General features: G+C 45.1%; 1 protein-coding gene across 1 annotated transcript in view; it reads left to right on the top strand.

The window, feature by feature from the left end:
• The window catches only part of DROSHA (drosha ribonuclease III), a 318,886-nt gene that overhangs the window by 43,506 nt on the left and 260,252 nt on the right, over nucleotides 1-15,128 (top strand). The window contains exon 7 of the mRNA XM_033934987.1: nucleotides 3,449-3,529. Coding sequence (XP_033790878.1) covers nucleotides 3,449-3,529 — 81 coding nt within the window. The remainder of the gene's footprint in view (nucleotides 1-3,448; nucleotides 3,530-15,128) is intronic.

Below are 15,128 nucleotides of genomic sequence, written 5' to 3'. Positions count from 1 at the left end.
AAGCTGGAGAATATGCCAGTGCTTTTTAATGCTTTGAGCAACAACAGCAGCTTGGTCAGAAAACGACAACACACAGACTGTTTTGATCTCTTTTTGAGGGGGAGTAGAGGATAGCAACAGGGCCCGGTTGGCATATAAGGCTCTATGATAAGCATTCTGAAGAACTCGATGCGGGTATCCTCGCTCTCTGAATCTGTGATATAATTTCCGGGCTTGAATGCGGAACTCATCGGTGTCCGTACACAACCTCCGAATACGGAGGAACTGGCTTATAGGAAGAGATTGTTTGAGCTTAGTGGGATGACAACTAGTGTAGCTCAAATAATTGTTAACCTCCATCGCTTTTCTATAGACAGTGGTGGTTAAAGTATGGTTAGACTTCTGAACCCATACATCCAAAAAAGCTATTTGATGTTGATCGGATGTCATGGTAAATCTCAAATTCATGTCCAACGTGTTGAGCCAATCCACAAAATGAACCAACAATTCTGGAGGGCCCTTTATCGGTAGCATGGAATATTGCTACACCTTGGGTTTTGGCTAGGTACTAGAGACCTGGATTGGCTACCGTGAGAACGGGCTACTGGGCTTGATGGACCATTGGTCTGTCCCAGTGAGGCTATTCTTATGTTCACTGCAGATGTTAATTAACTCTGCTGCAAGATTGATTACTGGGGTTTCAAGAATGACTTGTATAACTCCAGTGTTGAAACAATTGCATTGGTTACCTATGCTGCAGAGAGTACATTTTAAGATTCTTTCAAACATACATCAAATTCTATAATCACGTTTCTCCTATGGTACTAAAGGTTTTTTTTTAAATCTACCAACCTAGAAAATGTTTGAGATCAGAAAATAGTATGAAACTGAGTTTGGAGGGTAAAATGTTACGATCAGGGCAACAATGCTGTCTGTGGTGGCGCTAAGCTCTGGAAAGCGCTGCCTGGTATTTTGCGATTCTGTGAAGGGAGGATAGGCAAAAAATGCTTGAGTACCTGAATGTAAACCACTTAGGCTATAAATCAGGGATCTCAAAGTCCCCCCTTGAGGGCCACAATCCAGTTGGGTTTTCAGGATTTCCCCAATGAATATGCATTGAAAGCAGTGCATGCACATAGATCTCATGCATATTCATTGGGGAAATTCTGAAAACCCGACTAGATGGCGGCCCTCAAGGAGGGACTTTGAGACTCCTGCTATAAATGGTATATAAATGCTTAAATAAATAAAAATAAATAAAATGTACAGTTGCTGGAAGAGCAGTCTGGGCTACTGCTCCAGAAAGGTGTCAATCAGATCTCAATAGGGGGGTGATCTGTTCTAAGAAAGTGATCAATAGAACTGAAGCTTAGCTTTTGAAGGAACAGCTGGGATCCTCAACAAGGAGAGATGTAAAGCTGCAGGAGGTAGGCTACCATAAGTGCACTTTGGCTCCCTGTTCTAGAGGCTTAGAGGAAAAGACACCACATTACTTGGGTTTTTTCCAAAAATTTACTCCTCTAAATCAACAATAATTAAGTTGTCTCACGTGAATTCAGAAATTGCTGCAATTGTATGGGGTCCCAAAATATATACTCGGTGTCCTGGAGTTTTATCAGGCACTTGCAAGGAAACTTAAAAAAAAAAATGAAGCCTCCAGAGCCACTACTACTCTTGATTTCATTATAAGAAATTCATTTCTCCTTAGTTGGGTAGCTCTGGAAACATCTGGAAAGACTTGCACTGATTCACCACAAAACTTAGCCAATCTATTTTTGAAATAAGTTTTCATTATTAGTATTTTGTCTGATTCAGACATACAAGATTATCAGTAAAGTGGTCCTTGACTGAATCGCATCTTGGCTATCCTCCAGAAATCCCATTAAATCCAATTCAGTAGGTGCCAGCTGGTCCACACCCTGAATTGTTTCAGTTTTTTCCTCTGGAGGAATATAATAAAGATTTGAGATAGAAAGAGTCTCTGCATTGGGCAATCCCAATACCTCCTTGAAAAATTTTCAAATCAAAAGTTCAGGAGATAAAAGATGGGTAATTGGAAAATTGACGAATCAGAGATTCTTTGATGTAGATTCTCCATTGCCTCCAATTTAGAGTATATTATACAGAACTCCTTTACTGCTGAGGTAGAGAAACTTGTTGTAACGTAACAATTTGTGATTCCATTACATTTGTGCATTTATCTAAGGAGGTTAGGCTAGGTTAGGATCCACATTTTCCAATTTCTGAACCACAGCTTGGAAAAAATCAGAAGATTGTTTGATAGTTGACTTTAATAATCCTTCTACTCTAGAAATAAGTACCCATAAATCTTTCAAGGTAACATCTTGTGTTTTCTCTGAGGTTACTGGTTCTTCAATGGTCTCAGGAAATATAATAGGCTTAGGTATAGAAGAAAAACTCAATTTAAGGGATCCATGATTAGAAGAACCCGCATTCCCCAGAGAATTGGTAGTTTCCACATTGGGCCCATTAGCACTCGATGCCGGTAGAAGGTTTCTATCAAGGGGGCTTAAGGAAGCTCCGGATAGAGATTGTACAAGTAAATTACCATGCAAAATCACATTTGTTGCTTTAAAGTGTTTATCTATTGGGCCTGACATAGCCGGAGTAGAACTTTTCGGCTTCACTTTCCTCTTACCCATAGTAATATTTCTTCCCTTACTAATTATTAGAAATCACAAACCAAATCTTAGTTGTATAGCTCCTCATGGCTCCCAAGGGGCATTACCTGCCTCTAAAGGCACGCCTCTCTGGCTCCCTTTTATGTTGGAGGCGACGGACCCAGATGAGGTCAGCCGTCCATCTCCTCTGCTGCCAGCAAGGTTCCAACACAGCCAGGGAAAAGGGAAAAAAAGGTGACTCATAGCCAGCACCTGGAGCAAAGCAATTCTTGATTCAGACCCACAAAAGTAAGTAAGTTCTCCCCACAGTGTCTTAATAAAATATTAGCACATATCTTGCCTGACTGAAGATGCTGATGTTAGGTGCATAAATCACCACCCTCTGCCCAAATTCCTTCCCTGAGCACATTTACTCTAAAAGTATGTTACATCTTGAAGTATAACTTTTGTGCATGACCTAATTTTATAAGAAGCTTTTTTACACATGTGAAAGTGTTATAAAATTACTTACTCAAAATCTGAAGCTGAAGGTTACATTTATGTCATCAAAACTTCAACCCCGATTACTATTCGTTCCTGCGTCTTTCATAAGCATTCAACAGATTTTATTTTTGTGTGTGTGTATGTGTGTTTTTTTTAAATTTAAAAATGTACTTGCCTTCATGTACCTTCATGTTTGGATCAATAAGAGCTGAGCATACTGGCTCTGGGATACTTCAAATCTCCAATTAGGAAACTGAAATATTAACAGGGATAGGAATATTTTTAAGGAAGTGAAAACTTGGTGATTCTGTCTTCTCCCCTCCTCCCCCCCTTTTTTTTTTCAGATGAATGATGGTCCTCTTTGTAAGTGCAGTCTCAAGGCCCGATGCACAGGAATTAGACACAATATCTACCCAGGAGAAGAGGTAAAGGGCTCTGAATTGCTGCCATCAGAACCCTACAGGGGGTGTTGCTGTTTATATTATTTGAGAAGGAAAACATATAATTAGTCTGTTTTAATAATTACTTTAGGCTGTACTCTTTCTTTCGTAATCTTTGGGGCCTGTAAATAAAATCAATTGAAGAAAAAAAAAAGTTTAGCATTACTGGCTCATGTGGAAGCTCTCTGTTTTACACCCTAGGTCTGATGGTCTGCTTCTGAGGTCAGCTGGGAATGAGAAGGCTACGGAGGTAGTGTTTACAACTCCTTTGAGTTGGGAGAGTCCTGCTCATGCTCAAGAGAAACACTTAGGGGTCCTTTTACGAAGGTGCATGAATGGATTTAGTGTACACTAAATTCAGCCTAGCTCATTGTATATCAATGTGCTGCCTGACACTTAATGCACACTAATTCATTAGTGCACTTTTGTAAAAGGACCCATTAGATTCAGGGTCTACAATTTGAGGTTCCCCAGTGACGGACTGTTACTATAACAACTCGAACATGAAAATTAATGGGTAGCTGCAAATAAAGGCTATTCTAGTGCAATAGGTATGTCATTCTGGACAGATGGATAATATCCCAGTGCTCGCAGAAGAAATCCACTCCAGCTTTTATATCCCTCTTCCTTCACTAGAGGGCTCTGCTGCCCCCTTCCGTTTTTCCTTATGTACTTGAGCAGAAAGGATTCTTTCTGGTTTGCTCTGTTTATTTCTTCTTTTTTTTTTTCTTATTCATGGTATTTTGATGGATTTTGGTGCTCAGAGCTTCCCTAATCAAGGGTCCATTTTTCCCTGCATGGAGGCGAAGCAGACTGAGGTCTGCAGCTGACAGGCCAATCCCTCTGTGTTACCTGTTGATTATCCTGAAGAAGTCTTTTGAAGATCGGGGCCCGTTCTCCTTGTAGTAGAGAATGACACGTGAAAATAATCTGTCCCCGTCACTGCCCTGTCACTGGACAACCGTCCCCTTCACCGCCCTGTCCCTGCTGTCCCATTCACCGCACCGTCCCCGAACCCGCCGTCCCTTTCACCGTCCCATCCCCGCAGCATCCACCCTTCCCTCTCGCCACCTAACCACCCTTCAGCATCCCGAGAATCTCCCTCCCTCCCCCTTACCTTCGCAGTGTAAAGAAACTTAAGGGAGGGAAGGTGCGCAGTCACCGATCGCACGTGCGGTCCCTTCCCTCCCTCCGGCCAAATTTTCTCCCTCCCTCCCTCCCCCTTACCTTCGCGGCGCTTTAGAAAAGAAACTGATGCCGGCGAAGCCTGCCTGTGCCGCCCTGCAGTCGTGTGAGTGTAGGCGGAAGCTTATCCTCTGACAATTTGTCATTTTATAAACACAAATAAAACAGAGCAAGGTTCAACAAAACCCTTCTCCCTTCCCTTTCACAAATATCCCCTTCACTATTGTGAAAACTGAACAAACCAAATTACTACAGAATGCTACATAGAAAAATCAAGCTAACAGAATAGTTTAGTCACACATGGCAAGAATAATGTTAGGGGAGTGCAACTAGGGTAACTGCCCCCTGGTCAGAGAGAGAGCCCTAAGCCAGCTGGAAGCTAAAGAAGCACAGCCTCGACTTTGCGGTCCCCAATTATGTTTAATACCAGCTCTAGCAGGATACATATTAGAGAATGACACGGGGAAAAAATCTGTCCCTGTCACCGCCCAGTCCCCAGCCCACCATCCTCTGCACCGCCCCGTCACCGCCGTTCCCTTTCACCACCCCGTCACCGCCACTACCATCCCATTCACCGCCCCGTCACCGTCCCCGCAGCATCCATATAAGCCTTAGTACTGTAATATATAGATTATTCCTTTCTTATAAATCAAAGTTCCTGCTGCTGAACTAGAGAAAGAGATGTTCAGCTGGCAGGGCTTTGTTTATAAATTTTTATCAACACAACTAATATACTACTTTATCCTAAAGCAAAAAATAAATAAATAGAATTTTTTTTTTCTACCTTTGTTGTCTGGTTTCTGCTTTCCACATCTTCTCATTCAATTCCTTCCATCCACTGTGTGTCTTCTCTCTGCGTCTTCCATTTGCTGTTACTGTGCCTCTCCCTCCGCTCCCCCATAGTCTGGCATCTTTCTTCTTCCCTTCCAGCATCTTCTCCCCACTCTGTCTTCCACATTTCCCTTCAGGGTCTGTTCCTCTCCACCCTCCTTCAATGTCTGTTCTATTCCTTTCCACCACCACCCTTCCCTCCCTCCTTTACCATCTGTTCCTTTCTACCACCCTTCAGCTCCTCTCGCGTGGCCTATCTATCTACCTTCCTCCCTCTTATTTTTGTGGCACGTTACAATGTAATTTGTGCAAGCCACTGGAGCCTGCGAGCTCGGTCCCTGTCCCAGCCCCACAAACCATCTCGCTTATGTGCTCCTATTTTCCCCATTTCTAATATCTCCCCTATGTATCTGCCATGGCATGTCCCCTTTATGTCTCTGTCCCTAAACCCCATGCACATAATTTCCCCTCTTTCTGTTACCTTCCTGTGTCCAGATTTCCCCTATCTTCCTCTTCCATACCAGTGTGTCTCTTCTTTTCAACCCCATCTAGCTTCTTTCCCTCTTTCTTCCCCCCCCTGCTTCCAGCATCTGGCTCACCTGCCTGTCCTCCCCTTTCTTTTCTGCTGTGGGTTTTTCTTTCCGTCTTCATCCCCTTGGCCCAGAATCCTTTTCCCTTTCACTCCCATTTTGAATAACTAAGCCAGGGATCTCAAAGTCCCTCCTTGAGGGCCGCAATCCAATCGTGTTTTCAGGAGTTCCTCAATGAATATGCATTGAAACAGTGCATGCACATAGATTTCATGCATATTCATTGGGGATATCCTGAAAACCTGACTGGATTGCGGCCCTCAAGGAGGGACTTTGAGGCCCCTGCTCTAAGCTGTCTTAATGTCCCAAATCTTTTAGCAACTACGGATGAGTAGTTCTGCAGTAATTGCAGCTGCACTGTGTTAAGAAGAAGTAAGAACATAAGAAGTTGCCTCCACTGGGTCAGACCAGAGGTCCATCGTGCCCAGCGGTCCGCTCCCGCGGCGGCCCATCAGGCCTATGACCTGTAAAGTGTCCAAAAAATCAGAATAATAATAAAAGTGCCAGCACACACCTACACATGAACTAGAATGCTGTTCTGTGTTTAAATATTAGCCTCACAAAATTTTTTTCACAAATAAAATTTTTGTGAGGCTAATTTTTATGCACAGAACAACATTGTGCTTCAAGGGCAGATGTGTGCTAAGACTTTTGTTTTCTTCATACATATACACAGAGCTGTTACTTCCCATTCTGCTTTTTAAAGTTGCAAGCACTTCCTGTGATCACAGAGAAACACAAAGAAAAAATGAGCCGGGATCGCGCGGTCCCCGCAGCCCCCACCCGCCTGCCTGATCGATGGTAGCGTTTAGCCAGCTCCCTCCCTTCACCTCACCTTAAGTTTGCAGGCTTTCTTTTTCGGCGACCTGCACGCTTTCCCAAAGAGCCGCGCACGCGTGGCTGCTAAGTGTTCAATCTGCTCTGCTGCAACTTCCTGTTTCTGGTTGCGTCAGAGCAGAAGATTGAACACTGAGCAGCCGCGCGTGCGGGTCGCCGAAAAAGAAAGCCTGCAAACTAAGGTGAGGTGAAGGGAGGGAGCGGGCTAAGATCGATCGGTCGGGCAGGGGCTGCGAGGACCGCGCAATCCTTGATGCCTCATTGCGGAGACAAGACCATTCACCGCTCCACGGGGCGGTGAATGGCCTTGTCCCCGTCCCCGCAGCGACTGCTATTTTTCTTTCCCCATTTCGGCGGGTTACCCGCGGCTAGCCGCGGGTAACCACCACTGTGTCATTCTCTAATACATATTTCAAATCTGAAATATTTTAATCACATAAGAACATAAGCCGTGCCTCTGCTGGGTCAGACCTGAGGTCCATCATGCCCAGCAGTCCGCTCACGCGGCGGCCCATCAGGTCCAGGACCTGTAAACTAGCCCTCTATCTATACCCTTCTATCCCCTTTTCCTTCAGAAAATTGTCCAATCCCTTCTTGAAATCCAATACCGTACCCTGTCCTATCACTCCCTCTAGAAGCGCATTCCAGGTGTCCACCACCCGTTGGGTGAAGAAGAACTTCCTAGCATTGGTTCTGAATCTGTCTCCTTTTAATTTTTCGGAATGCCCTCTCGTTCTTGTAGTTGTCGAAAGTTTGAAGAATCTGTCCCTCTCCACTTTCTCTATGCCTTCGTGAACTTATAAGTTTCTATCATATCCCCTCTAAGTCTCCACTTCTCCAGCAAAAAAAGCCCCAGTCTCTCTAATCTTTCAGCGTATGAAAGATTTTCCATACCTTTTATCAAACGCGTCGCTTTCTTCTGAACCCTCTCGAGTATCGCCATATCCTTCTTTAGGTACGGCGACCAATATTGGACGCAGTACTCCAGATGCGGGTGCACCATCGCCCGATACAACGACAGGATAACTTCTTTCGTTCTGCTTGTAATACCCTTCTTGATTATTCCTAGCATTCCATTTGCTTTCTTAGCAGCCGCTGCGCATTGTGCCGATGGCTTCATTGTCATGTCCACTATTACCCCCAAGCCCCTTTCTTGGGAACTCTCACTCAATAACAGCCCTCCCATTGTGTAGCTGTACCTCGGGTTTCTGTTTCCTACGTGTAAGACTTTGCATTTCTCTACATTGAACTTCATCTGCCATCTCGTCACCCACTCCCCTAGTTTGTTTAGGTCCCTTTGTAAATCTTTGCAGTCCTCTTTAGTCCTAGCCCCATTGAATAGCTTGGTGTCATCTGCAAATTTTATTAATTCGCTCTTCATCCCCGTTTCTAGATCATTTATAAATAAATTGAATAGCAGCGGTCCAAGCACCGACCCCTGCGGAACACCATTTGTGACCTTCCTCCAGTACGAGTAGTGGCCCTTCACTCCTACCCTCTGCTTTCTGCCCGCCAACCAATTCCTGATCCATCTGTGTACGTCTCCTTCCACCCCATGGTTCTTTAGTTTCCGAAGTAGGCGTTCATGGGGTACCTTGTCAAAGGCTTTTTGGAAGTCTAAGTATACAATGTCTATGGGATCCCCTTTGTCCATCCGTTTGTTAATTCCTTCGAAGAAGTGCAATAAGTTTATCAGGCACGATCTTCCCTTGCAGAAGCCATGTTGGCTTGTTTTCATAAGTTTATGCCTCTCTAGATGCTCCTCAATGCTATCCTCTATCAGTGCTTCCGCCATTTTCCCCGGAACCGAGGTCAGACTTACCGGTCTGTAGTTCCCCGGGTCACCTCTCGATCCCTTTTTAAAGATGGGCGTAACATTGGCTATCTTCCAATCCTCCGGGATCACGCCTGTTTTCAGGGATAGATTACAAACCTGCTGTAGTAGTTCCGCTATTTCCTCCTTTAGTTCTTTCAATACTCTAGGGTGGATTCTGTCCGGGCCCGGCAATTTGTCAGATTTTAATTTTTCTATCAGTCTGTGTACATCCTCAAGGCTTACTTCCATGGATGTTAATTTCTCTGCTTGGTCTCCTTTGAAGATTTGTTCAGGTTCCGGTATGTTGGATGTGTCTTCTTTTGTAAATACTGACAAAAAGAACATGTTTAGTCTTTCTGCCACTTGTTTCTCCTCCTTCACCACTCCCTTCCTATCTCCGTCATCCAGCGGTCCCACCTCCTCCCTAGCCGGCTGCTTCCCTTTAACATATCTGAAGAACGGTTTGAAATTTTGTGCTTCCCTGGCTAGCCTCTCTTCATATTCTCTTTTTGCTTTTCTAACCACGAGGTGACATTCTTTTTGATACTTCCTGTGTTCATTCCAGTTCTCCTTGGTTTTGCCTTTTTTCCATTTCTTGAATGAATTCTTTTTATCCCCTATCGTTTTCTTCACTTCTTTAGTTATCCACGCCGGGTCTTTTGTTCGGCTCTTTTTGCACCCTTTTCTGAATCTGGGGATATACCAATTTTGCGCCTCGCTTACCATGTCTTTGAATAAAGACCAGGCTTGCTCTACAGTCTGCCATTTCTTTGTGTTGTTCCTGAGTTTCTTCCTTACTATTACCCTCATTGCTTCATAGTTTCCTTTCTTGAAGTTAAAAGTTGTCGCTGTGGTTCTCTTTCCCTTTGGTATTCCTACTTCAACTTTGAACTTGATCATGTTATGATCGCTGTTTCCCAACGGTCCCACTACTTCCACGTCCTTTGCCGGTCCTCTTAGCCCATTAAGGAATAGATCCAGAGTGCCATTTCCTCTTGTCGGTTCTCTGACAACTGATCCATGAAGCAGTCCTGTATAGCTTCCAGGAATCCGGTTTCCCTAGCGCATTTTGAGTTTCCAAGACTCCAGTCTATTCCGGGATAGTTGAAGTCTATTGATCGTGTTACCGCTTTTGCATTCCCGTTTCATCTCAGCTTCCATTTCTTCATCGGTATTTTCGTTTTACCCAGGTGGACGATAGTACAGGTCCATCTTTATCTCGGGCCCTTTCCTTCCCGGTATTTTAACCCATAGCAATTCCAATTTGTTGGTCGTTGCTGCTTTGTCCACTCTGGTCGAGTGTATGCTTTCTTTTATGTATAGAGCTATTCCTCCTCCTTTCTTTTTTTTTTTTAAGTTCACTTTATTTATTGGATAATGAAGAAAAGGAAAAAATATACATCATGTAACAATAAACAGAGTACAGAAATTGGCAGAGAACATCATAATAGTACAGGATATATATCCTCTGAAGGTACTTGTACCGAAAACAAAATAATCACATAATTAAAGAGATTGTAAGTAATCGTCAATGGGAGTCCAAATATCACTTAGTGAAGATAACAAATTGGTCTTTTTCTTGGCAATAGCATGTTGTTCGAATTTTTTATATAGGCATATAGAGTTCCATCAAAAAGTGAAATTCAAAAGAGAAGCGGATTTCCAATTTTGCAAAATATGCTATATACCCACAGATATCAATATATCAATCAATTTTGGATCACAGGTACAGGACTTAAAGCAAGGATGGAGAGATCTCATAATAATGATGTCAAAGGATAAGTCAGCAGTACAATTGGTTACTAATCTAATTAAGGACCAAATTTGCATCCAAAAAGATAAAATCTTAGGACAGTTATACAGCATATGTGCTAGGGTACCTGGGCTTTTTTGACAATGCCAACAGAGATCATCGTCTTTTAAATGTGCTAGTTTCATTCTATGTGGTGTCCATACCGCTCTTCTCATTAGGAAATATAGGGATTGTGTCATGTTAGCTGAGAGAAGAGGTCTATTTACTTTCGTCCAAAATCTAATCCATTCTCTGTCCGAGAGTTGTACATTTAGATCTTGTGACCATTTACGCTGAATGTCTATATTGGATGAGGGTTGTCCCCCTTGTAGTATTTTGTAGAAGTATGATATTGCTTTTCCTTGTGTCTCAAGTAATGAACCCCATTTACTAATACATGAATTAGATGAGTATTGTATGGAAGAGAGTGTGGAGGTAAGCAACATCCATTGAGCGTGCTTGTCAGAAAGGGTTGGGTAGGATGCAATAAGATCAGCGAAAGAGTACAAAGTGTTGTTCTGATAGAGCTGTTGGACCTGCCAAATCCCCAATTTACTCCAGGATGTCCAATGGAAAACCCTTTTGTTGTGTTTAATAACTGGGTTATTCCAGAGGGCCATATTTCTCTGAGCAAAAATTGAGTGAGAAGCCTTATGGTCTAGCATACGGAGTGCGGTGGTTGTAGCTGTGAACAGAGAGAAGGATTTTAGTCTGGAGGGAATAGACATAGTAGGCACTATATTAATGGGGATTGGGTTGCATATTGAAGCTTCAAGCTCCAGCCAGGTGGGTAGGAAGGAAGCAGATTGGGAGCGAGTATATGTAATCCATTGTGATTTAGCTAGTGATGCGTATTTAGCTAGTGATGCGATTTGATAATTACAGAAATCAGGAATATTTACTCCTCCATACATCCTGGGTGCCTTTAGTAAATTTAAAGCTATCCTGGGTTTTTTGTTGCCCCATATGAATTCCGAAATTCGTTTATCTAGCCATTTATATAGAGAAGGTTTTCCTAAATAGGGAAGCATAGTTAAGATGTAGGTAATCTGTGGTGCTAAAGTCATCTTGAGGGAGGATAAGCGTCCCCACCAGGACAAATAAAGAGGTTTCCATTTAGAAGTGGATGCTATAACAAGATCTTTTAATTTGGTGACATTGGTGTTCATTATAATGTCTCGATCTTTGTGTATATGGATACCCAAATATTTGATTGGAGAGGAGGACCATGCGAATGGAAATGAAGATAATTCCATTTGAGCTATCTGATCATTGAGAGGTAGTATAACGGATTTTTCCCAGTTAACTCTGTATCCGGAGTATGTGGAGTAAGTATCTGTAAGTTGTATAAAGGAGGGGAGAGAAGTCGAGGGATTCCTAACGAAGAGCATAATATCGTCAGCGTATGCTGCAACTTTAAGTTCTCTGGTAGCTAAGGGGATGCCCTGCATTGAAGGAGATTGCTTTATCGCTAAGAGGAGCGGTTCCAGGGATATATTATAAAGGAGCGGGGAGAGAGGGCAACCCTGTCTAGTGCCTCTTCCTAAAGTAATTGGTGAGGAAAGAGATCCGTTAATGAGAATCTTGGAGAGAGGTTTACAGTATAGGGCCTGAATCCCTGAGATGAAAGATTCCCCCAGATTAAACCATCTCAGAACCTGCAACAAGAACCTCCATTCCACCCGATCAAAGGCTTTTATCCCAGGACAAGCAGGCAGCATATTCTTAACGTATGGGTGACGTCACCGACGGAGCCCCGGTACGGACCTTTTTAACTAGAAAGTTCTAGTTGGCCGCACCGCGCATGCGCGGGTGCCTTCCCGCCCGACAGAGGAGTGCGTGGTCTCCAGTTTCTTCGTTTCCGCGGAGCGAAGAAGACGCATGTGCTTTTCAACGGCCGTTGAAAACTCTCATTTTGCCTTCCCGCTCGCGATTTTTGATCCACTTTTGGTTCTATTTTTGTCTTTCGACTTCATTCTTCAAAAAAAAAAAAAAAAAAAAATTCTTTTTCGTGTCTTTTTCTTTATTTTTGCAGCCGGCCCCGGCGGGGCCTGTTGTAATCATCCAAGCCTCCGGGTTTGATTTCGCGGAGGCCGTGTTTCCCTTCATGCCCCCTCAGCCGGGCTTCAAGAAGTGCCAGCGGTGTGCACGCCCGATCTCTCTAACTGACCCACACAACTGGTGCCTTCAGTGTTTGGGTCCAGAGCATCGGGCTGACACCTGCACCCGCTGTGCTACTCTCAAGAAACGCACTCTTAAGAACCGGCAAATACAGCAAAATATTCTTTTCGGTACCGGTTCTACCATGGATCAGGCCCCGACGTCGACGGCACCGCCTAAATCGGCACCGACCACATCGACACCGCCTGATCCTCCTTCGGGGTCGATAGCGCCAGGTAAGCCGGCTAAGAAGCCTTCCACTTCCCTTGAGCGACCTCCAGCTACAGCGGTGACCCCGGTCCTTCCGACGTCCCGCCGATCCCGTAACCGCTCCGCTCCGATCACGGTGAGTGCCTCGTCATCGGCCTCCTCATCGCCGGAGCGTCGAGCAGCACCTATGGTACCGAAGAAATCTAAAGCGGTACCGGTGCCCCCATTGGAGGACCGAATCTCGGCCATCCTCCAGGATAAGCTTCAGGAGCAGCTACAGAAGCAACTCCAACAGCTCCTTCCAACCTTACTGGCACCGCTCCTTCCGGTACCGGTCCAGCCCGAGCTTCGCACCGCTCCACCGGTATCCACTCCCTCGGTACCGTTGAACACATCCATGCCGGTCTTATCTGCTCAGCCTGCACTTCAGACTTGCTCGGCAGAGGACCCTTCCCAGGCCCCAGATCGACGCCGGTCGTCTCGGGATCGGGATCGGCACCATTCCTCCAGGGACAGGGATCGACGCCGGTCTTCATCCCCCGGCACCGTATCCATGCGATCTGGCAAGTCCCTTTCTAAAACCCGCCATACTGAGCCGGCTATCAGGGATCCAGACCTATGGGAACAATCCCCACTCGGTACCGAGGAGGATGCCTCTTCTACAGATGAGGAACCCTCCATGGCTGAAACCACCTCTAAGCCCGAGCAATCCTCCTTCACGAAGTTCCTTCGGGAGATGTCCGCGGCTCTCTCCATCCCCCTTGAGTCCGACTCTAAGAAGTCCCAGGCCTTTTTAGAAGCTTTGGACTTCGACCAACCTCCCAAGGAGTTTCTTAAACTTCCTGTACATGATATCCTCCGGGAAACATTTTATAAAAATTTGGAGACTCCACTTACTGTTCCAGGTGCCCCTAAAAAACTGGACAGTTTATACCGGGTCATCCCTATTCCGGGATTTGACAAACCCCAATTGCCCCATGAGAGCCTCCTTGTAGAGTCCACTCTCAAAAAATCTCAGGGCTCCAACGTTTATGCCTCCACCCCTCCTGGCAGAGAGGGAAAGACAATGGACAAATTTGGAAAGCGCCTGTACCAGAATGCCATGCTGGCTAACAGAGCCAACAATTACACCTTTCATTTTTCATTTTATATGAAACACCTGGTCCAACAACTTTCTGCTCTGGAAAAATATGTACCTGAGCGTAAGGTCCCGCTCTTCCAACAGCAGATTTCCAACCTCCTTCAGCTCAGAAAATTTATGGTGCGCTCGATTTACGATTCCTTCGAGCTTACTTCACGAGCCTCCGCGCTGGCTGTGGCCATGCGACGCCTAGCCTGGCTGAGGGTGTCTGACCTTGATGTGAACCACCAGGACCGTCTCGCCAACGCGCCTTGTCTTGGTGACAAACTTTTTGGGGAGTCTCTTGATGCCACAACACAAAAACTTTCGGCTCATGAGACCAGATGGGACACCCTCATTAAGCCCAAAAAGAAAACTCCACCTGCACGACCATACAGGCCTCAGTCCTCTTATCAACGTCGATTCTCTGCCAGGCCGCTGAATCCTCCTCACCAGCAATCCCGCCGGCCTCGTCAACAACAACAACACACTCAGGCTCGTTCTCAGTCTCACCAGGCGACCAAACCTCAGCCTCAGACAAAACCTCCTCAGCCCTTTTGACTCCTTTCTCCAGGGCATAGCCAGTCTCCAACCATCGTTGCCTCTTCCTCAACCGATCGGAGGCCGCCTCACCATTTTTCTTCAACGCTGGGAGGCCATCACATCAGACCTGTGGGTTCTCAACATCATCCGTCACGGATACTCACTAAGGTTCCAGACTCTTCCTCTAGACCATCCTCCCGTAGAGTCTGCTTCTCACTCCTCCCAAACTCCACTCCTCCTCAGGGAGGTCCAATCCCTCCTCCTCCTCAATGCCATCGAAGAAGTTCCTCCAGACCAAAGGGGTCAGGGATTTTACTCCCGCTACTTCCTGGTACCCAAGAAAACGGGAGATCTTCGTCCCATCTTAGACCTCAGGAACCTCAACAGGTGTTTGGTCAAAGAAAAGTTCAGAATGCTCTCCCTGGCCACGCTTTATCCTCTTTTATCTCAACACGACTGGCTATGTTCCCTGGACCTCAAGGAGGCCTACACTCACATCC

This window comes from Geotrypetes seraphini, chromosome 2 (genome assembly GCF_902459505.1).
Source record: "Geotrypetes seraphini chromosome 2, aGeoSer1.1, whole genome shotgun sequence".
Classification (NCBI taxonomy): domain Eukaryota; kingdom Metazoa; phylum Chordata; class Amphibia; order Gymnophiona; family Dermophiidae; genus Geotrypetes; species Geotrypetes seraphini.
The sequence above is the reverse complement of the archived record's forward strand: the minus strand, read 5'-3'. Positions and strand labels throughout refer to the sequence as shown.